Source organism: Candoia aspera, chromosome 2 (genome assembly GCF_035149785.1).
Source record: "Candoia aspera isolate rCanAsp1 chromosome 2, rCanAsp1.hap2, whole genome shotgun sequence".
Classification (NCBI taxonomy): Eukaryota; Metazoa; Chordata; class Lepidosauria; order Squamata; family Boidae; genus Candoia; species Candoia aspera.
The window spans coordinates 66,105,978-66,127,894 of record NC_086154.1 but is presented as its reverse complement, the minus strand read 5'-3'; the positions used below and the strand labels follow the sequence as shown (position 1 = coordinate 66,127,894).

The following is a 21,917-nucleotide window of genomic DNA, read 5'->3' as shown; positions in this document are numbered from 1 at the left end:
AACCTTGTTCCCTACTTCTATGGTGAAGGGGTTTTCATAAGAAAAAAAAATAGTGATACATCTAGAACTTCGTTTTTATAATTGTAGGTGTTGAAACTGCTTTTACTCTCCTCAGTAGCCTTCCCTAGTTCTAGATATATGGAAACTCATTGTGGTCACTCATGGTGAGATTCATAGATTCTACCTATACCAAGTTACCTTTCTTAACTCTACTTAAGGACTGAGCTTTGATACTAAATACTAGTAACTGGGATTGAGCCTGAGTACTAGTTCAAACAGGCCCGAGTTTGGGCATAATCCGCTCACTAGTCATGTGTATAATAAAAATACCTTATGTTTCCTTTGCATCCTGTCACTTCAAAGTTAAACATACTTCATATGACACCCACTGGGTTAACTGCTACTCTAAGCCAGCATTCCTAAGATTGCAGTAGGCAGACACATTTCATTCATATTTGCATGGAAATAAATTGAAGGGCTTATGCTTCAAATGAGCGTGTTCAGGAATGCAATACTGAATCCAAATGTTTGATGACTTCAAGAACACCTGAAATGTGGAATTAGGTGGCAGGAGAAGCAGTAAAGTTTGATATCAAGACTGATATTGAATCAAGTAGGTAGGGTATTAGATCAGTGGGTAACGCACACTTTTTCATGCAAATGGCCCCCTGTCTGTGACATCTCTAAGCAGAGTGGAGAAACATTCCTCCCTGCAATCTTTTGGAATCCCAGCCTCTTAGTTTCAATACAGAATAAAACCGGCCAGTATCTAACTAGGTATAAAGCTATTCCCTCGATTTTTGTAAATATCAGAAGGAAGCGTATACACACAGTGAGAAAAGCAAAGTTCCTGACTGTAATGTATTTGCTGAAATAAACGTATATGCAGGATAGCTTTTTTTTTTAATCTCGTGTCCTTCCGAAGTGTTGAACTACAATTCCCATCATCCAAACAAGCATGGCCACGTTGTTTTGACGTTATCACCCAACATGTGGAGCACATCACCTTGAGGTCGGCTCATTAAGACCATAAGCTCTTGGTGGCAATTGGACAGAGTGAGCCCGTCCTCTTTAAGATGACGAGTGACGTCAGCGATACTCGGCCCATAGCTTGCTGCTGCTGTTGCTATCGGCCGGGGAATTCTTCGGCTGCCGCTTAGATTAAGCGCGAGCGGTCCGGTCAGCTGGAGGTACCTGTCGGAGACTTCCTAACAGGCGAGCTGCTGAGCTCAGTTGCGCCGGGGGACGCGTGGTAAACTAAAGGGGAGGACCTGCTAAACCGAGCGGTGAGGCGGAGGAGCTTCTGGCCGATCGAGATCACTGAGACCGGTTCCATGGCTCCTGCTGGCGCCTTCAGACACCTGACCCTGGCGCTGGGAGCGGCGGTAGCAGCCCTCGGTTCCCTCCTTTTCATCGCGTGGAAAATCTACTTCCGAGACGCTAACGACAGCTGTGTCGGCTGGAGAGGACGCTGGGAGCAGCAGCTGGAAGCGGAGCTGCGGGCGTGTAACGCGCGTCAGGAAGCGGAGGTAAGGGACCCTCTCTCTGCAGCCTGGAGCGAATGTTTCTGCTCAGAGAGAACTTCGTAGCTGCATCCGCCTCTGCCTTGGAAATGGGAGTAGAGACGCTGCGTGTGGCTGCGACTGTAGCGGGTTTTTAGGAAACAAGATTCTTCAGCAAAGGATCGTTACCTTGTCGTGGTACTGGAGCTTGAGCATAATGGAAAAAGCCAGGGAGTTTCAGAAAAACATCTATTTCTGTTTTATTTACTATTCTAAAGCCTTTGACTGTGTGGACCATAACAAATTGTGGCAAGTTCTTTGTGGTATGGGGATACCAAGTCATCTTGTATGCCTCCTGAGAAATCTGTATAACGATCAAGTGGCAACAGTAAGAACAGACCACGGAACAACGGACTGGTTTAAGATTGGGAAAGGAGTACGGCAGGGCTGTATACTCTCACCCTACCTATTCAACTTGTATGCAGAACACATCATGCGACATGCTGGGCTTGAGGAATCCGAGGCTGGAGTTAAAATCGCTGGAAGAAACATTAACAATCTCAGATATGCAGATGATACCACTTTGATGGCTGAAAGCGAAGAGGAACTGAGGAGCCTTATGATGAAGGTGAAAGAAGAAAGTGCAGAAGCTGGCTTGCAGCTAAACCTCAAAAAAACCAAGATTATGGCAACCAGCTTGATTGATAACTGGCAAATAGAGGGAGAAAATGTAGAAGCAGTGAAAGACTTTGTATTCCTAGGTGCAAAGATTACTGCAGATGCTGACTGCAGTCAGGAAATCAGAAGACGCTTAATCCTCGGGAGAAGGGCAATGACAAGTCTCGATAAAATAGTTAAGAGCAGAGACATCACACTGACAACAAAGGTCCACATAGTTAAGGCAATGGTGTTCCCCATAGTAACATATGGCTGCGAGAGCTGGACCATAAGGAAGGCTGAGAGAAGGAAGATAGATGCTTTTGAACTGTGGTGTTGGAGGAAAATTCTGAGAGTGCCTTGGACTGCAAGAAGATCAAACCAGTCCATCCTCCAGGAAATCAAGCCAGACTGCTCACTTGAGGGAATGATATTAAAGGCAAAACTGAAATACTTTGGCCACATTATGAGAAGACAGGACACCCTGGAGAAGAAGCTGATGCTAGGGAGAGTGGAGGGCAAAAGGAAGAGGGGCCGACCAAGGGCAAGATGGATAGATGATATTCTAGAGGTGATGGACTCATCCCTGGGGGAGCTGGGGGTGTTGACGACCAACAGGAAGCTCTGGCGTGGGCTGGTCCATGAAGTCACGAAGAGTCGGAAGCGACTAAACAAATAAACAACAACAGGAAACAAGATTATTGTCTGCTGCTATTATTATGTTCACCTATGACAAGCTTAGATCTTAGTGGTTTGTGCATACAGTACCTTTTTATGAGGCCAAAAGAAGATCTTGAGAGTCAGTGTGGTCTAGTGGTTAAAGGCACCAGGCTAGAAACTGGGAGCCTGTGAGTTCTAGTCCTGCTTTAGGTACAAGATCAGCTGGGTGGCTTGGGGCCTATCATCATGCTTCCTCTCAGCCATAGGAAGAAGCCAATGCCAAAGCCATTTCTGAAGAAATGTTGCTAAGAAAACTGCAGAGACTTGTCCAGGTAGTTTTGAACAAAGGCACAAAAAATCAGGGTAAGGGGGTGGAGTGGGTCTTAAGAGACCAGCCCTGTAAGGATGAACTTCTAGGGATTATGGACAAATTAATCACTCACTAACATTAATGGCCTAGAAATTCAACTGCTAATCTGATAAAATTGCAAAGTTTGTCATTGTCTTAAGCACTCTTCTTATCAGAGGCTGGAAAGCTGCCAGTACAATATTTATTAAAGGGAGACCAGTAACAAGGATCAGGAAATAACAGATAAATTGTCCCGATTTAAGAAGTGAAAAACATCATAAAAGGTAGTAGAATTATAAATGCTATAAGAAATAAACTTGCTGAGAGGGAATTAGAGTGACTTCTATAAAACGAAGTCCTGCATCACCTTTTGGTAATCTCGCAGAGTGAAAAAGAAGGTATAAAAGGCTGGGTCTAAAAATATTCTCTAGCTAGTTCTTAGAAACTGTTTGACACTAAAAGATTCTGAAAAGTTTACACAGACATGCACAGAGAGAAAGAGTACATAGTTCAGAAAAGTCACATTGTGTCATGTTCACTGTTTCAATGTGCACTGTACATCGTAACGTTTCACATGCCATGGTGCTGACGCGTGTTTCTGTTGGGAGGGAGCTGCTGCGAAACCTTGTGCCAAGCTCTGTATCTATGTTCATTTCAATGGAATGTGTTTGGGTTATGTGCTCTGCTCAAGGACTTTTCCCGCGGACCAGCAGAAGCTGTTAGGAGCACCTGGGATTGTGAGCCTGGGAAGATTCTACGGGGGGAGGGATCTCGTTTGTACCGAGGGTTTTTAGTTTGTATTTGGCACGCTTTTTCCATTCTCAGCTTTCTTTGTGATCCTGCATACTATTCTTTAATAAATCAGGTATCTTTGAATTCCTGCTCATGAGTCTGAGAGTGTTTTAGAATAGGCATTCATTACACATTGAGCCCAATAACTGCGTATAGGATTGCAAACTTCAGCCTTAATTTCTGTGGTGGCACCATAGAAATATATGGAAGGGAAGCCAAAAGGACTATGATTAATTGCTTGGATGTTAAGCTCTTCTGAACTAACCTCACCTTTGGTCAAGTGCTGACTTTGTCCTTCTAATGCTGCAGTCCATGGTCACCCTTAAATGTTGAGTGGTGGGAAAATTAAACAAAAGAAGTATGGCTTCACACAAATCATAATTAGGTTCTGGGGTGTGCCACCAGAAAATGTAACAGCCACCAAGTTGGAGGGCTTTAAAAAGAGGATTAGAGTCAAATAAATGAAGGCTAAGTGTAAATTAAGAGCCAGTTTAGTGTAGTGGTTAAGGCACTATGCTAGAAACTGGGAGACTATGACTTTTAGTCCTGCCTTAGGCACAAAGCGAGCTGGGTGACCTTGAGCCTGTCATTGTGTCTCAGCCTTAGGAAGGAGGCAATGGCAAACCACTTCTGAAAATCTTGCCAAGAAAACTGCTGGGACCAGTCCAGGCAGTCTCCTCACAATTAACGGATTAAAAAAAGTGTCTATTACCTCACATAACCACTCCCAATATTGTTTTCTGGTAAAGATGAACAGGAAGGCGGTAGCACTGAGTTTTGTCCTCTCTTGTGGGTTTCTCACAAATGCTTACTGGGCCAAACTCTCGGACAAAGCAAGCTTCTGATCTGTCCCATTGGAGCGCTTCTTGCATTTTGGTGGTGACAGCTTATAAAAGTAATGCACTAGAAAAAGAATACTTTTTGTAACCAAGGATTTTGCAAGGTGAGCAGATTTAAAGAGGAGAGAACACTGGTCTGCAACTGGGTGAAGATGAAAAGAGGCAGGCTTCCTCAGTTAACTTCCTCATTCTTTTCATGTGTAGATTATGAAAATTCTCATAATCCCACCGTTCCTCTCATCGTCATAACAGATTCCTTAGGATGCAGTGCTAGTGAGAGAAGTGCCTCTCCCTTGACCAGTGTTTCTCAACCTTGGCAACTTGAAGATGTGTGGACTTCAATTCCCCATGCTGGCTGGGAAATTCTGGTAGTTGAAGTCCACACATCTTCAAGTTGCCAAGGTTGAGAAACACTGCCCTAGACTAAGCCGATTAACTTCCTGAGCTTTTATCCAGGTGGCAACTTATGTTGGTACAAAATATTTCCTGAATAAATGTCCAATTCATTCTGATGGCTGGAGCTGACCACAGTGTTCCATGTCTTGGTCATCTCTGGTTTGCTGTACATAGGACTGCTCTTGAAGAGTGTTTCACTTGTGAAAAATGTGGAAGGCAAGTTGCTTGTTGCTTTTGTTTTGCTCATACTACACCGATCTTATACTAATGCCATTGACTTCCTGTTTGTTTTCACTGACATAATTCAAAGTGCTGGTACTTATCATTACAGAGTTAGGGAGAGGATCTGAAGGACTGCTACCCCCATGTATGAGTTTACCCATAATTTATAATAAATTTAGGAAGTGTTAATTCTTCCACCAAGAAAGGCAATACTGTATGGAATTTTTGTGTAGGAAGGTTAAGTGTTGGCTGCTTCTTTTGTTTTGCTTTGAATGACAAAGGTTATCCCTTTATTATCTGTAAGACTTATATGCTGCTTTACTCCATTGGGTTCTAAGTAGTGTACAGAAGATAAATATAGTTAACAAAAAACCCCTTCATCTCACAACATTTTTATTTTCATCTGTTGTGGTAGCCCCACCCTACTATTCAGTCACTAAAGGCCTCCAATCTCTGGAAGCTGTTAGATGGGAGCCAATTTCCTACTCTTCTGGTGAAGGGGGAGAGGCATTCCAGAGAAGGGTAGCCAGGACTGAGAATGCCTCCTCTGTTTTTTCTCCTGTCCTACTTGGTAGAAGGGGACCTCTAGATTAGGCAGAAAGGCTGGGGAGAGGCAGTCTCAGAGTCAGGGGAGCAACTAGGGTCTGTGTCACCCGGGGCAAACATGGATTCCACGCCCCCCGCCATGGGTTGGTGAGGAGCAAAAATATACTATTTTGTCATTTTGGCACTCCCCCAGTGTGGCGCCCGGGGCACATGCCCCGCTTGCCACCCCCAGGTGCAGCCCTGCTCAGAGTTACCAGGTTCTGAGCCTTTTGGGGCTTTATGATTGATAACCAGCCCTTGAATTATACTTAAGAAACCAGTAGCCAACACATCTCCTGTATCAGTGGTTTAATTTAATTTATTTTTTTTATAACCACTCACTCCATTAGACTCTGAGCAGCTTTCAAAATCCAGAAAACAAAAACAAACACACCTAAATAGGCAGCCCAGACTAAAAGAGTACCTCTTTTGGGAGAGATGGATGGTGAAGAAATTTTAAATAAATGAATAAATAAAAGAACCAGAATGATAAACAGGTTGATATGAAAGGGACCCCACAAATACATTAGTAAACACATTAACCCCAGGCTTGGGACCAGAACCAGGTTTTAAGGGCTTTGCAGAAGCCCAGCAGAGTGGGCATCATTCACATCTCGAGTGGGGGGGTATTTGCTGTTCCAGAAGGTGAGGCAGCAACAGAGAAGACACACTTCCTCAGTTCCACAAAATGGCAGCGTTTATTAGAGGGGACCTGGAGGACACCCACTCTATGTGAGCGTACCAGGCAGGCATAATCAATTAGATATATGCTCATCCCCATCTGGAGCAAATGACAGTAATCCATGTGGGAAGTGACAAGGAAGCAAAAGACCATCCTCAGTGCATCCTGTTCTAGGTATGACTACAACTGGCATCATGATCAAAACTAGGCAAAGCCTCCACCTGCTCTTTCAGCAGGAGTCCAGAAGAACTACCATATGAACAATGATTCATACCAATAAAAAACATTATAAAATATAAATATACAATATAAAAACTCTAAAAATATTTAAGTATTATAAAATATATAAGGTAAAAGGCTAAAACCAAAGATGGAAGATGTTCCAATTCTCCAGGGCTGTATTTTGGCGCCAGCCACCCCTACACCAAACTATCCCCTCTTCCACCCCAAGTGAGGTGGCACAGCCATGTCTTAAGCCTCTCCCGGAAGGCTGGGAGGGTAGGGGCTTGCCTTATCTCTGGGGGTAGCTTATTCCAAAGGGTGGGAACTATGGCAGAGAAGGCCCTCCTCCTGGACCCTGCCGATTGACAATCTCTCATGGACAGGGTCCGTAATGTGCCCTCTCTTCCTGACCAGGTGGGACGGGTCGATGTAACGGGAGTGAGGCGGTCCCTCAGGTAACTTGGCTCCATGCCATGTAGGACTTTAAAGGTGATAACCAACACCTTGAATTGGACCCAGAAGCAAACTGGTACCCAATGCAGCTCACAGAGCAAAGGTGTTATATGGGCCGCCTTTGGGGCTCCCAAAACTGCTCGTGCGGCTGCATTCTGGACTACCTGTAGCTTTTGGATACTCTTTAAGGGTAGCCCCATGTACAGCGCATTGCAATAGTCTATACGGGAGATGACCAGGGCATGAGTGACTGACCGGAGGGACTCCTGATCCAGGAAAGGGCGTAACTGGCACACAACACAAAGTTGGGCAAAGGCTCCCCTGGCCACGGCTGCCACCTGCTCTTCAAGCAGGAGCCATGAGTCCAGGAGACCAGGTTACGCACCGGGTCTGTCTGGGGCAGTGCGACCCCCTCCAGAACCAAAGATGGTAAGTTTCTGGATACCGAGGAGCCCCCAACCCACAGCCACTCTGTCTTACCAGTGTTCAGCCGAAGCCTGTTGTTCCCCATCCAGACCCCCACAGCCTCCAGGCACTGGGAGAGGGTGGCCACAGCCTCACTTACATCACCGGGGATGGAGATATATAGTTGAGTATCATCAGCATATTGATGATACCTCACCCCGTGGCGATGGATGATCTCACCCAGCGGTTTCATGTAGATGTTGGAGGGGAGAGAGTATCGAACCCTGCAGCATCCCACAAAGGAGGGACTGCAGGCTGGATCTCTCCCTATTACCACCAATTGGGACCAGCCCTGGAGGAAGGAGGCAAACCAGCACAAAACTATGTCGCCCACCCCCAACTCCCTGAGCTGCCCCAAAAAGATACCATGGTCGATGGTATCGAAAGCCACTGAGAGGTCAAGAAGAGCCAGGATGGATGCACTGCCACCATCCCGTTCCTGCCAGAGATCATACAAAAGCACAACCAAAGCTGTTTCCATCCTGTTTCCGGGCCTGAAACCTGACTGCAAAGGGTCTAGATAATCCGTTTCATCCAGGATCCTCTGGAGCTGCAATGCCACCACTTTTTCAACCACCTTCCCTAAAACGGGGAGGTGGGAGACTGGATGAAAATTATCCACATTGTTGGTAGTTATTTGAAGTCAAAGACAGTTGAGGTAGTTTAATCCAATGACTTTTTGAAGATCTCTGTGCCCCCTTTTTCCTCACAAACTGACTGGCTCTTTATTGGCACCAGTGCTTTAATTCCATCCCCCACTCCCAAATCCTTCATAGTCACACATGTAACAGAGGTTTGGGGCAATTACTTTTATTTATTACTCGTGTGATTTCATCATCCTTTCTTCAAGGAATGGTGTCCTAAATCAATCTACCATCAGCCTCCAAAACTGGACTAGGCTAAGTCATTATTTTTCCCTAAAGTTGTCAAGAATAAGTGATCAATTTGCAAAATTTATAGATCAGCTATGCTTTTGACAAGAATATTCTGAATACTGCCCATAACTTAGATCAGTGTTTCTCAACCTTGGCAACTTGAAGATGTGTGACTGGGGAATTCTGGGAGTTGAGGTCACAAATCTTAAAGTTGCCAAGGTTGAGAAACACTACTTAGATTAATTATTATTTTTTCCTGCTTGCCTAGTGTCTCATTTGAATATTTTAGCACAGCCATTTTTTCAGTGATGAGCCAGGCTTACAAGGTTTTCAATTATTTTTAACCAATAACAACTGCTTGAACTAAACCTGAACTCTTTTTCTTGTAGCAACCACATTACTGCGAATACCAAGTTTTGGTTCTCGGTTTGGATGGGGCTGGAAAAAGCACAATTCTTCACTACGTGTGTAGTCCAGAAGCCAAGAAGCACGTAGCACCTACTCAAGGCTTCAACTCAGTGCAGCTGCAGGCCAGTGGGCTTCAGATGGACCTTCTAGAAGGTAGGTCCTGTTTGGGAACAGGGCACAATCTGCAACACACTGCATGTGGGGCAGGGTAAGAGATGGTAATCTGGCATTTGTGTATGAAGGATGGGTCAGGATCTTTTTCATTTCTATCATAAGTCATTGCCTTTGTTCACAGAAACTACACTTAACTTGGTAACTAAGTAACTCAGTTTGTGTACACTATAAACTAAGCCTCAAAAAGCCTAAGGTTAAAAATAACCAAATACATAACCAACTATTTTTTTTAATCTGACCTGTGTTAGCTCAGCATTGTTTTTCTATCTGATATAATACTGAAATAAGGGAAAACTGTGTCCAGAAGCCATTAGGCTTGAATTGGTATCTTCTCTGCTGGGAATCTCCTATGACTTGTCCAGTTTTGCATTTTTTGGCCTGAACAATACCTGGGAGACTGATAGGTATTTAGATACAATAGAGAAAATTCTATTTAAATCAACATTTATATTTAAGGCATGAGAAAGATGCCCATGATATGCTGTAAAGAAATATTTCCTCATGATTTATTCCTCAGATGTGGGCACTGCAGTTAAGCACATCTGGAGGGCATCAGAATGGGGAAGAATGCTGTTCAGTCAACTTGTATTTTTGTTCTTTATTATATTAGTTGGTGGGAGCCAGAATCTACGCTTCTACTGGAACCAGTATCTAAGCAAAGCCCACATTTTGGTGTTTGTTGTAGACTCTGCAGACGGCCCACGCCTTCACATTGCTCGGCAGGAGCTCCACTGCCTGCTAGCTGAGGACCCTCAGCTGCCTTTGATAGTCTTAGCTAACAAGCAGGTAAGTCCCTTGCTATCCTTCACCTGTGACATTCTAAAATTGTAGCCTGATACAGCTTAACTTGTGAAGGGAGAGCAACTTCCAATTCTAGAACTGCATGTGACTCTCTGACTCCTTTAACCTCATGATCAACTTTCCCAGGTTATCTTTCTGTGCTCCCAAAACCTTTTAAGGTTTGCAATGATACAACCAAAATGTAACAGTAAATCTCCAGTTTCTTACTAATTTCCAGAAGCAAACAAAAGAAATACCTGTATTAAGATTTGATAGATAGATAGGATAGAAAAGCAGGTGGAGGACATGGGAGCAAAACAAGAAAATAAATTCAGAAAATGTCTGATCTCTTCCATCTGCTGACTATCCTGCTCACCGCACTCCTTTTGCTTTGGAAGAAGCAAATACAGCCCCAGCCACCAATAGTTGCCTGCCCAGTTTAAATGCTAATCCTTATTCAAATAAAAGGAGCTACAAACTTGTGGCATAGTTCTCCTGCAGGAAAGGCCTTGAGGTTTTTTAAATGATCATTTGTCTATGTATTCTAGGACAAGAGTGATGCCCTGAGTGTGGCAAAATTGCAAGAAGAGCTGGCCTTGCACAACCTGGACAGTCAGAGGAAATTCTTTCTCTTGCCCACAAGTGCTACTTATGCTGGACTGGCCACTGCAAACAGTGTTCTTCATTTGAAGCACCTGCTGGTCAAACTCCTTGCCCATTCAAGCAAGATGGACTCTCTGTGATTGTTCCTCTCAGCAATTACTGGGGGGGCGGCTTTTCCCGCATAGTCAGGAAGCCTTTGTTCTTAAAAGCCCACTTCTAGGGATTTGCTAAATGCCTTTGGAGGAAGAATCCCACCTATCAATATAGCCTTGGAGATAATTCCTATTGTTCTGGGTAAGAAGGAAGCAAAACAAAGGCAAAGGACATTTCTTGGGGTGGGGGGACATCAATCAATCTCTGAGACCTACTGGAAGCAGCTGCTGATCTTTTCACAATCTTAAGGAACTGTAATACCAATAGTTGCACTAAGACTTTACATTTTTCTTTACAGGATCTACTATAGCTGACTTTATAATAAGTAGGAAGAGAAAATGCAATTACTTTACATGGAGGTAGCTAAGACTTCACTTTGCCTATGAAATGGCCTTGTTATTTCAAAAGCTGGGGATTAATCTTGCTCCTGAAAGACCACTTCATCCTGGCTGCAATTAATTGGAAGTGGTGTGCACTGAAACTGATGGCCTTTCCAGGGTTTGAGGGGTCCTAGGTAGATTACCTTGTAACGCTAAGCACGTTAGACCAATTGTGCCTCTGAGAATAGCTCAGTGCAGCAATTTTACAGCCAGTGTTTTTTGCCAGCCACCTTGAACTGATGCCAAAGTTACTTCAATCACCAAGACACTGCTATCCTCTTATTTATTACTTGCTGCTTCTGAAGTAACCACTACACTGGGTCTGGGTATTTGAGATCGGTCAAGAGAACTGGCAAGTCTGAGTTACAAAGCATGAAGAGATGCATGTAAGCTAGCACCATCCAAACTAGTTGAGCTTAATTCTCCATTTCCCATGTTGACTGGGAAGTTTGAGATGCAGGCTGACACATTCAGGTGTCCCCTGGAATGGCAAAGTTCAGCAGTAATGTACTTGAATATCCTTATTTGATCTCAATCCCTCAGGAGCTCTTAAAGTTTTTATTTCTGTTCCATTGTAGAAACAAAACATATCTGTGCAAAAGCAACCTTGAGCCAGTAGTGGCTGTTACAAAGTATAGGTAGATCATGTCGTTTGGGCTACCAATCACATCCTCTTTAATTTCTAATGAGGAAAAAAACAGCCATTTGTCTCACCTCTCCAATCCCATCTTCAAGCAACTTGTCTCTATAGATCTAATGGAGCTGTTACAAGCTTTTCCTTAAATAGGAAAATGGTGCATGTACAATTACTCTCCAACGCTCCCTTTTCTCTTGACAGAACACCATTTTTGTTTTGACTAGGCTCCTTTTGCAGAATTTACCTTTCAACCATCCCCCTCCTTTATTTATCCTATCACAGAATATAGGAAACCTGGATAATAGATCTTAGCCCTATATGCAATAGGTAACTGCTAACAAATGGTTTGCATTTTTTATCAATAAATCTTGAGTTGTAAGATATGAGACTGTTCTACATAACCTGAGGAATCACAGCATGTAATTCAGCAGGACACTGAATGGTGAGGTTACTGCCAGCAGCCACTTTCAGCAGACATTACTTGGGATTAGAAAGCCTTTCAGTCCTGTGTTCTCCAGGGTGCATTGGCAGAGAATTCAGTAATTCTACCAATTGCAGATTCCTGTAGTAGCTACGTGAAAAAAGGATCACTGCAGCATTGGTCTCTAGAGACACAAAAGAGAGAACCAATATTGCTTCTACTCTTAAAAAACATGAGAGATGACTTGAAAAAATCATAATGCATCACACATTAGGAACCATCATCCCAGCATTGCCATCAGGTGAGACAGTGACTTCTTCCCTCCCATAAATATGGACTGGTGCTGAGAGTTGTCATCTCTCTGGGCTAGGCCCTTACTGGAGAGTGGAGGTGGCTCTTTCTGACCCAAGTTTACTAGTTCTGAGGCTTTAATCTTGATGTCTTATTTCTGAGAAACTGCTGTCTGAGGCTACTATTATTGTGCTGTCTTTCCAAAATGCTCACAAAGTGGACAAGTTGGTCTCATATTCACAGCTGATCCTTTTAGCTAACATAATATGTTCTTTCAGCATGCTCTGTTGTTGACACAAGGCTTAGACAAGTCGTTTATGTCAACCGAGGTCTCTATAAGGCAAAATAATACTTTGTCACTTTAAGAATGTTATTTTGCCTAGACGAGACCATCAGTGAAATAAATAAATCTGAAAGCTAACTGAAGCTTTCTACACTGTGGAAGAACTCTGATGGAGAACCAAAGTTCCATCTATGAGATATTTTCTTATCTCTCTTTAGAAGGCAGTATGTTATGTAATTCAAGTTTCAGTTTTTCAACATCAGTCACTTAAATCCATGGCAGCAGGAGAAATAATTATTTGGCATCTCCTCCTCCTCATTGATCCATTTTTTCCTGCTGTAAAGATGTAATGAATGCTTGGTACTCCTCAGGATAGAAGCGTTTGTACACAGTGATCTTCCTCTTTATTTGTTTTGGCGTATCCTGGTAATAGTTCTTCTCATCACGAGCCATCGCCTGGGAGGTAAATAGGACAATTAGGGATTAACAGAGAAGTAGTTCTCTCAACATATGGCCTTAGAAGGTCCCCACACCCAGAAAGTAAGCAGTACATTGTACGTCAAGTCTCAAGGAGAGGCTGAACACAAAGCAAATGCAACCACAGGACTGCAGTTAAAAAAAAAAAAAAAGGATAGATTCAGATGCTGGATGCAATTCCCTACAGAACGGAGAGACAACCAGTTGCCCTCCAGATATTTTGAACTCCACCTGCAGCAAAGGATTGTAGGAACTCCAGTATAAGCCATCTGAAGGGCGCTAGGTTGCTTAATTCAGTTCTAATGCCCATTTCAGAACAATCTTATATATTTTGTCAAGCAGGAAGCACCCTACAAAGCAACATGGGCAAAGAGAGGAAACAAATTAAGGCAATGGGCTAGAAACCAGGAGACTGGGAGTTCTAGTCCCACCTTAGGCATGGAAGCCGGCTGGGTGACCCTGGGCCAGTCAGTCTCTCTCAGCCCAACTCACAGGGTTGCTGTTGTGGGGAAAATAGGAGGAGGGGGGAATATTTGGTATGTTCACCACCTTAAGTTATTTATAAAAATAATAAAGGCGGGACAGAACATAAATAAATAAATAAATAATGCATAATCCTATTCTATAAATAAATGCAAGACTTAACAATGATGAAAGTCATTTATATTAAAACCCATGCAAAGATCTGGATACTGTTCCTAAAATGTGTGGGGAAAATAATAAAGATCCCACCATGTAGTTCAGAAGAGTCTCTCTGGAAAAAGCTTTAGTCAGCACTAAAAAGATCTTCCCTTTTAAATATTTACCTGCCTGTGAGAGGAGATCTCATCCAGGTAAGGTGTCTCAAAGGCATCTATAGCCCTGGAGGTTAAAACCGTCACTTAGAATTGGCCTTGGAATAACCAGAAGCCAGTGCAGGGGGCAAAAGGACTGGCATGATTATTTATTTTCTTTCTATCCCACCTTTATTATTTTTATAAATAACTCAAGGCGGGGAACATACCTAACACTCCTTCCTCCTCCTATTTTCCCCACAACCACCACCCTGTGAGGTGAGTTGGGCTGAGAGAGAGGGACTGGCCCAAGGTCACCCAGCCGGCTTTCATGCCTGAGGCAGAACTAGAACTCTGAGTCTCCTGGTTTCCAGCCCAGCACCTTAACCACTAGCAACAACCAGTTCTCCTCACTACAAAAACCTAGCTATTGTAATTTGGATTATCTGACATTTTCCTATCATTTTCCAATGATGTATTGTAATTATCCAAACAAAAATATATCAGTGTGGGAATAATCACGAAATTATCTCTGCCCCCCAAAATCAGGATGTCTACCTTATAGTTTTCACCATGATTCTGGATCATGTGTTTGACATAGTCAATAAGATCGCTGGAGAGGGTCTCCGACTTCTTCTCTGGGAAGCTGGCCTCATATTCTAATTCTGGGTATAAAGAAAAAAGCAAGAAGGCATTAAGAAATATTTGCACTGTGAAACCTTCTTTTGTGGAAATGGAACTGCTAGACCCAACCAGTAGATTATGGAAGTCATCTACATTTCCTCTAGTATGAGACATGCTTAGATTTCCTAGAAAAAGATGTATTATTTTCATAATGGCAGACACAACATATTCATGTTAAGCTCTCACCCTAATCTCTAACGAAAACCTGATTGAATGTAAAATACAGTTTGTATTCAAACCACGAACAAAAACCTTTGGATAACTGCTGTTTGGTAATAAACAATGAAGATGACAAGAAAACTGCACTGAATTGGAATAGGACTGCAAGACTTCTAGTGAAGGATTTCCCTATGAAGAATTAGATCTATCTCATACTTTGCCAATATGAAGTAATACCCACCATTTATTACATAAGGCTTCCTAACAGTTTTTGTCTCTGTCTCTTGTCCATCAATTTCCATTTTCATATCCTGTAATTTAAAAGACACAACAATTCATGTTTTACAAAAAGATAGCTAAGAATTATTTTGTATTTTCTTTTTATCCAGACTAACATTTTACAACTATGGTTAACTCATTTTAAACATTTACAAGGATCAGTAACTTTCTTTCTGAATCTAATTTGATGCAGTGTTACATCACAGAATATTTCAAATTATTATATAATGCAAATGGTGATAGCTTTTGTATAATAAACCTTTAGCACTCTGCCATTTATCTCTCAGGATAGCTTGGGATGTCAGCACCAGGGGGCACTAAGTGAATAAGAACAAGACAGAGATTTTTACTTGATTAATTGAAATACCAAGAATTGGAAGTAGCTCTATGACTGTTTCAATTTTCTGAAATGTGGGATGGGGGGACAAAAGAGGAATTTACCTCTAAAACAAAAAGCTGGGCTAATGACAGTTTAGTTACAATGTTCTCTCTCATGCATACTTTTTATTTAACCAATACCATCTGAGATTTACTGGAAAAAATCTAGAGATACAAACATTTTCATGATGTACTTTTCTAACCATTTATGTTATTTCCATTTTCCAAATACTGTCTTCCTGGAACAACATTCCAGTAAATAGTGCAACTCCCAATCTATAAACCTTGATTTACACCTTTCATTGAACTTCCAAGTGATAACTGTACTTGGAATTCATACAACACTAACCTTTGGAATGGGAATTGCCTTGTTTGGATCAACAGCCAGGCCCATTTCTGCCAAGTTCTTAGCAACTGATTTAGTGCTATCCCAGGCATGTCGGATCTGGGCACTGAAGAGAAATGGGGAGAAAAGAAAACAGTGCATCAATACTACACATTCTTGAAGGAGGTTCCTCCCTTTTCCAATAAGAATGACCACACTTTTGCAACCAAGACAAAAGATTTTGCACGCTGGAACAAAGCAACATCTGCGAGTCCTCTCCCCCAATTCAAGTGCACAGAACAGAGTAGAATGTTATTTTGATGCTGAAAACCTCATATCTGTTTGTGCTCCTCTCCTTCCGCAACTGTAAAAGTAGAACGCTTTAACTGACAATCTGCTGGTGTTTCATGACATATGAAATTGGCTGCCTATGGCAGCTGTCTCAGCTCTACCTAATGGTAGGATTGATCCTGTGCAATTGTCTAGTGCCTTCAAAATCTATGTATTTCAACAAGTATCATTAAGAGACACAGTACCTCTTTAGCACAATTTGGTTTCAATTCATTACTTTTTAAAAACTTAGTAACTGAATATTACTAAAATATTATTGAATATTTTAGCCTTTTCACACATGAAAAGGAGTTGGAATAGTAATGATAATGAAGTGTCCTCCATTACTTGAGTTGAGCCATTTTCATTCTATATGCTGCTTTAACAAAATCTAACTGCAACATTCTTCACAGCACCTAAGCCCAGTGTGATCTAGCAATTTCCCTGGGAGAAATTAGCATGGAAGATATCATAGATAACTATGGGAATCAGAAAAAGTTCAACCAATATCCTGCATTCCATGACTGCAATCTCAATGGAGAGATATTTGAATGGGAGTAAATAGGAGTAGTTATTGGGACAATGAGAGATAATGCAGGGTTAAGGAACAGCTAGTTAAAGTATGCAGCTGAGGAAAAGGGAAGAAAAAAAGTGAGAAAAGAAGTGGTAAAGTGAAACAGGGAAGCAGGAATAATAGTTTTAATTTTACAATGAGGACACATGATTTGTGCTGCTGCAGTTTTTATAATGCATTATTTTCCTGCCCTCGGTCACTCCAAACCAGCCTTTCTCAACTTTTTGACCCTGGAGGAATGCTTGAAATATTTTTCAGGCCTCAGGGAACCCCTGCACATTCAGGCTCAAATACATGCCAGAAGTTACAAAATTATTATATTCGTTTCATGTGTAGGCTTGTATATATGCATTGACAGTGTTCTTAAACTAAAAATAAAGAATGAAACTTACCACTTTAATGTGAAGCTGCCCGAATTTGAAATAATTTTTTAAATAAATCGTGATCTCCCAGGGAACCCCTAGTGACCTCTCCACAGAACCCTGGTTGAGAAACCCTGCTCCAAACTATCCAGATCCCTTTAGCTGATAACATAACATAATCCAAACAAACAAAAAATACTTAGGGTTGTTTTTGGAACAGAACCCACGTTGGCAGGTTTTGAACACGACCTCGCAAACACCACGTTTTTTAAGGAGTTAGGTCTATCGGTTTTATTTCAATGCTTGGTTAAAACAGAAGCGGCGCTGCTATTAGAGAACGTAGCAGGATTCGGTGGCCTCCCAGAGCGAAGCTGGTTTAACACGCTAGGCTAAAACGTGGGAGGCTGGTTCGAACCACGAACCAGCCTCCCACGTTTTAGCCTAGCGTGTTAAACCAGCCCAGACCTTATGGTTGGTTCAAGGTGTATCGCAAACCCAGAAAATTGGGCTGAATAAACCCTAAGTAAATGAAGTATGGGCAAGCACGTCGCGCAAACGCAGACCCTACGTTTGCCCTGAGAACCTGGTGCCTTCCAGACATCTCAAATGACTGAGGACGGGCGATTCCTCGTATCTAAGCTAACGATCGCCCCAAATAATGATCGAACAGCCGGTTCTCCCTTTCCTGGCTACTTACCATTTTATTCGAGGCGCCGCGCGTTTGCGGAAAGCCCTGTTCAGCTTTTTGCGGTCGATGTTATAATTATACTTCTGCCGACGCCTCTTCTGCTTGGCCTTCGGCATCGTGGCGGCTCTCGAGTCGAGACCAACCCAGGAGCGGCGCACACTCCTCCACGAAGAAGCCCCTACCGTCGCAGTTAAAGAGGCAGACGGACCAATCATCGCAAAGGCAGATAGGAATGGTAGTTCTGCCTATTCGGTCAGGGTAGCCAAGATGCATTAAATGAACTACACTTCCCAGAATGCCAGGGCCTGTGGGCAAGGGGACCATTTCCGAGATTCAGGTAGAAAGCGCGATTGGCTGGAGACGGAGATCGTGCCCGACGCCGCCTTTGGTTGCGGCGGAACAGTCGACGTCGCTAGAGCGAAGCAAGAGGTGACCTTCGTGCTCTGGCGTCCGGCGAGAGCTGCCATGGCTCAGAGTACTCCGCCGCCGTTTGACCCCCATCGCCCCCCGGTTATCGAAGGCTTTACTCCGACTTCTCATAGGCTCGATGCCGAACAGTTTGAAAGCAAGTTCGTGCGCAAGTTCCGCGAGAACCCATTTGTGCCCATCGGTGAGCCTGGGCGAATAGCGAATGGTGGGGTTGGGAGCGCGCGACTTCTGGGGAAAGCAAGGGGTTACAGTATTATTTCAATATTACTTATTTAAAATATTTCCATCTGCCTGCCCTCGGCGTTCTAGGCCGTGTTGAACAGTGAGAAAAGATTATTGTGTAACAAACAGCCTCAAATCCAACCTAGCCATCAAAGATACCTAAAATGCGAAAAACAGCTAAAGCCCATCCTAAGAAGGAACGTTAAAAAGGTTTTTCCAGACCTTAATGGCTCCGGAGCTTAGTCAGCCACCAGAAATGCCTTTTTCCTGGTCTGAACCACACGGTCTTAAGGGTTCCTGGGAAACTTCTTGTTTAATTTCTTCTCATCATTTAGCTCGGTGTTTTTCAAACTTGGAAACTGTAAGATGCGTGGAGTTCAACTCCCAAATTCCCCAGCCAATCTTAAATTTGCCAAATTTGAAAAACACTGATATAGCTGTACCCATCAAACAGCATAGATCTTATGTAGAAAGGAAAGTAAGCATGGCTTTAAACATTAACCACCAGTTCCTGAGATTTGAGACTGATCAGGAAGGGTTGCCATTAAAAAACAAAAAAGCAAAACAGCCTTTGTCCTTAAAAGAAGCATGAGCCATAAAAACAGTGTTTCTCAACCTCAGCAAGTTTAAGCTGTGTGGACTTCAACTCCCAGAATTCCTCAGCCAGCATGGGGGGAGGTTGAAATTACATGGCTGGCTGGGGAATTCTGGGAGTTGAAGTCCACACAGCTTAAACTTGCTGAGGTTGAGAAACATTGCATAGAAGTGTTATAAATTAAGTTTTACCTGGTGTGAGAGAATGGAAAAGAATGTCCTACCTAAATACTTGTGTTTAGATCTATTGTTACCCTTTTACTACGTGAGAACTGAGACTAAAAGATAGTGAACCAAAATTTCTTGACAGAACTGGGATCTCTCAAACAAAAAAAAATGGATGGATTATTCAGGGGGTAGCACAAGCTTCTGTAACAAAAAATTCTTATTTTGTCTCCTTTCCTGCCCTCTCCTCCAGGCTGCATTGGTACAGCAGGAATTTTGACTTATGGACTCATCTGCTTTATGAGGAATAATCCCCAGAAATCCCAGATGATGATGAGGGCCCGTGTTCTAGCCCAGGGTTTCACTGTTGCGTCCCTGCTAGTGGGTGTAGTCTTTACAAACTTGAAGCCATCCAAGTGAACAAACTGTTACTGTACAGTAATATGAAACTATTGCCCACTAATCTGGGTAAGAACAAGCCCGCCTACCTGCCAGCATACTACATTTTGGAGAATGATATCTCAGTGCTACTTAGGAAGTGACTATCTGGTGTCAAGGAGGTCCAATTTTTGTTTGATAATATTGTTAATATATTCCAGTGATTCAAATTTGCCACTGGTATATGACATTTTTTGTCTACTGTAGCCATGTTTTAAGCCTATTTTTCTGATAAAGCCAGTAAGATTATCTGCGTAAGTGAAGCAGATTGGAAAGATTGCCTTTATTATCTCTTGGGCAGTTGTGTGGTTAAAAATGCATTGAGGACAACACATTTATTATGGGGATTGGGAGTGATGAGCCGAATACGTTGAGTGTTAAAGAATCTTAAAGTTTCTATTTTTGGTGTTATTTTTTTTTCTGAAATTTTGTCACTGTCAAGTGTGGATAGAAATCAGGAGGAGTCTGACTGTGATGTATTAAAAACCATTGTGTTTGTTAAGACCTTCTGAGATAGTCTGAAACAATTGTTAATTGATAAGGTACTTCTAATCTGCCTCACGTATAACTGGCATCTGCAAGACTGTAGATAACTAGATGTAAGACCCTTTGGTTGAAGCCTCCCTGCTGCACAGCTAGTTCCCTGCCAGAGCTAATAGATTCCATTGGTGGATTGGCGGTGGAGTCTCCAGGGCTCGTAATCTTTGGTAACGTCAACCTTCCTCCAGGTGGCATTGTGTCAGGGGCATCTTAGAAGTTCATGGAAACTGTCAAGCTGACCCATGTCATCAAGACCTGATGCACCTCAGAGGTCTTTACTGTTTGTTTCAGGGCAATTTTACTTTTTGTTGCAGGGCAGTAACTACCTGATCTGAGAGTTGTGGGCATTGTCATCAGTCTATTGCTGAGGGCATATCATATTCTGATTGCTTTTTATTTTGCCAGTGCTACCCCACCCCCTGCAGGGAGGTAGGATCTATAAGACAGACCCAGTCAACCAATAAACCCTGATGAGTTGCAGAGGAAGGTTGGGCTTTTCCTTGAGGATCTGATGGACAGTTTGGCTGAGACTTTGCTGGCTGCCTGAAATGGACATGTGGCAAAGGCCTTACAACAAATTGCACCTGTGCAGCTCTCACTGTGCATGAATCCTGGGGTGTGCTTTCATTTTCTTAGGCACCTGGAGATGAAATGCCAAAAGAGACACCTAGAGCACCATCAGAGGAAGATGAAGAGTGAATCCAGCCAAGCACACATAAGAGCATTCTTCCTCTCCTTCTTAACATCTGCATGAGGGCATTGGGTGAGATCATCAGTCAGTTTGGGGTCAGGTACCATCAGTTTGGTGAAGGTAGTGAGTTGTATATATCAGCCCCATGTTAGCAAGTGTCAGGGTCTTGTGCCAATGTCTGGAGGTTGTCAAGGTGTAGATGTGGAGGAGCAGATTCAGGTTCAACTCTGATAAGACCAAGTAATTGTGGGTTTTTGGATCACCCAGGACTAGAGATGTTCCATCTTTAGGCCTGAATGGGGATGGACTTAATGGCACATTCCCAGCCATTAAACTGTGTCATCAGATGGGACCTACGAACCATGCCTTCTCAGTTGCAGCACCTGCCCTCTGGAATAATATCCTCCCAGAGATTTGTTTGGGCCTCTCCCAGACCTTGTTAAAAAGAGCTCTTAAAAGCTGACTTTTCCCATAGGCCTTGGGCTAGAGTATGTGCAGACCCCTTGTGTGTTATATGACTCCTTTAGAACTTGGGGGGGGGGGTTCCTCAGATGCCTATTTTTCTTTTGTTTTTATTCTTTGTTTTACCATTTTATGCTGCCTGGAGTCACAATGGCCTTATACATTTAATAAATAAATAAACCACCCTGTCTTCCCCTCCCTTCATCCCAATTTAAATCCTATGTCAGTTTAGCCACTCCAAGCATATGATGAACTGTATTTCACAAAAGCTTATACCTTTTAATAAAATTTGCCAGTTGGAAAACGTGCTACCAGATGCCTCCTTATTTTTGGCTATCATAGAGTAAGACAGTTGTCCTACAGTGTCAAGGGTAGGGTAAATCGCATCTCTTTTCCAGTCTGTTCATTTTGAACTTACTAGATTGCAACAAAATTGTAAACTTGCTTTTGCTAACTATTGGCATCTTCCACATGTCAATGATTTTCTAACAACCTATGCCAACTTTTAAAAAATTCCT

At 42.8% G+C, this 21,917-nt stretch overlaps 3 protein-coding genes across 3 annotated transcripts; 2 read left to right on the top strand and 1 right to left on the bottom strand.

Moving 5' to 3' along the window:
• Positions 1-1,167: 1,167 nt before the first annotated feature.
• Positions 1,168-11,387, top strand: ARL10 (ADP ribosylation factor like GTPase 10). The gene is made up of 4 exons (XM_063292111.1): positions 1,168-1,529; positions 9,089-9,260; positions 9,892-10,067; positions 10,610-11,387. The coding sequence occupies exons 1-4, from the start codon at positions 1,335-1,337 to the stop codon at positions 10,802-10,804; spliced, it is 738 nt and encodes a 245-aa protein (XP_063148181.1). The 5' UTR covers positions 1,168-1,334; the 3' UTR covers positions 10,805-11,387.
• A 79-nt stretch (positions 11,388-11,466) lies between these two features.
• On the bottom strand, positions 11,467-18,057 carry NOP16 (NOP16 nucleolar protein). The gene is made up of 5 exons (XM_063292114.1): positions 17,868-18,057; positions 15,929-16,031; positions 15,164-15,233; positions 14,638-14,744; positions 11,467-13,285 (listed from the first exon to the last, which is right to left on the bottom strand). Exons 1-5 carry the CDS (start codon positions 17,972-17,974, stop codon positions 13,145-13,147), a joined length of 528 nt encoding a protein of 175 aa, XP_063148184.1. The 5' UTR covers positions 17,975-18,057; the 3' UTR covers positions 11,467-13,144.
• Positions 18,058-18,237: 180 nt separating this feature from the next.
• HIGD2A (HIG1 hypoxia inducible domain family member 2A) lies at positions 18,238-20,215 on the top strand. Its single transcript, XM_063292117.1, has 2 exons — positions 18,238-18,468; positions 19,522-20,215. Exons 1-2 carry the CDS (start codon positions 18,324-18,326, stop codon positions 19,686-19,688), a joined length of 312 nt encoding a protein of 103 aa, XP_063148187.1. The 5' UTR covers positions 18,238-18,323; the 3' UTR covers positions 19,689-20,215.
• The last annotated feature ends 1,702 nt before the right edge of the window (positions 20,216-21,917 follow it).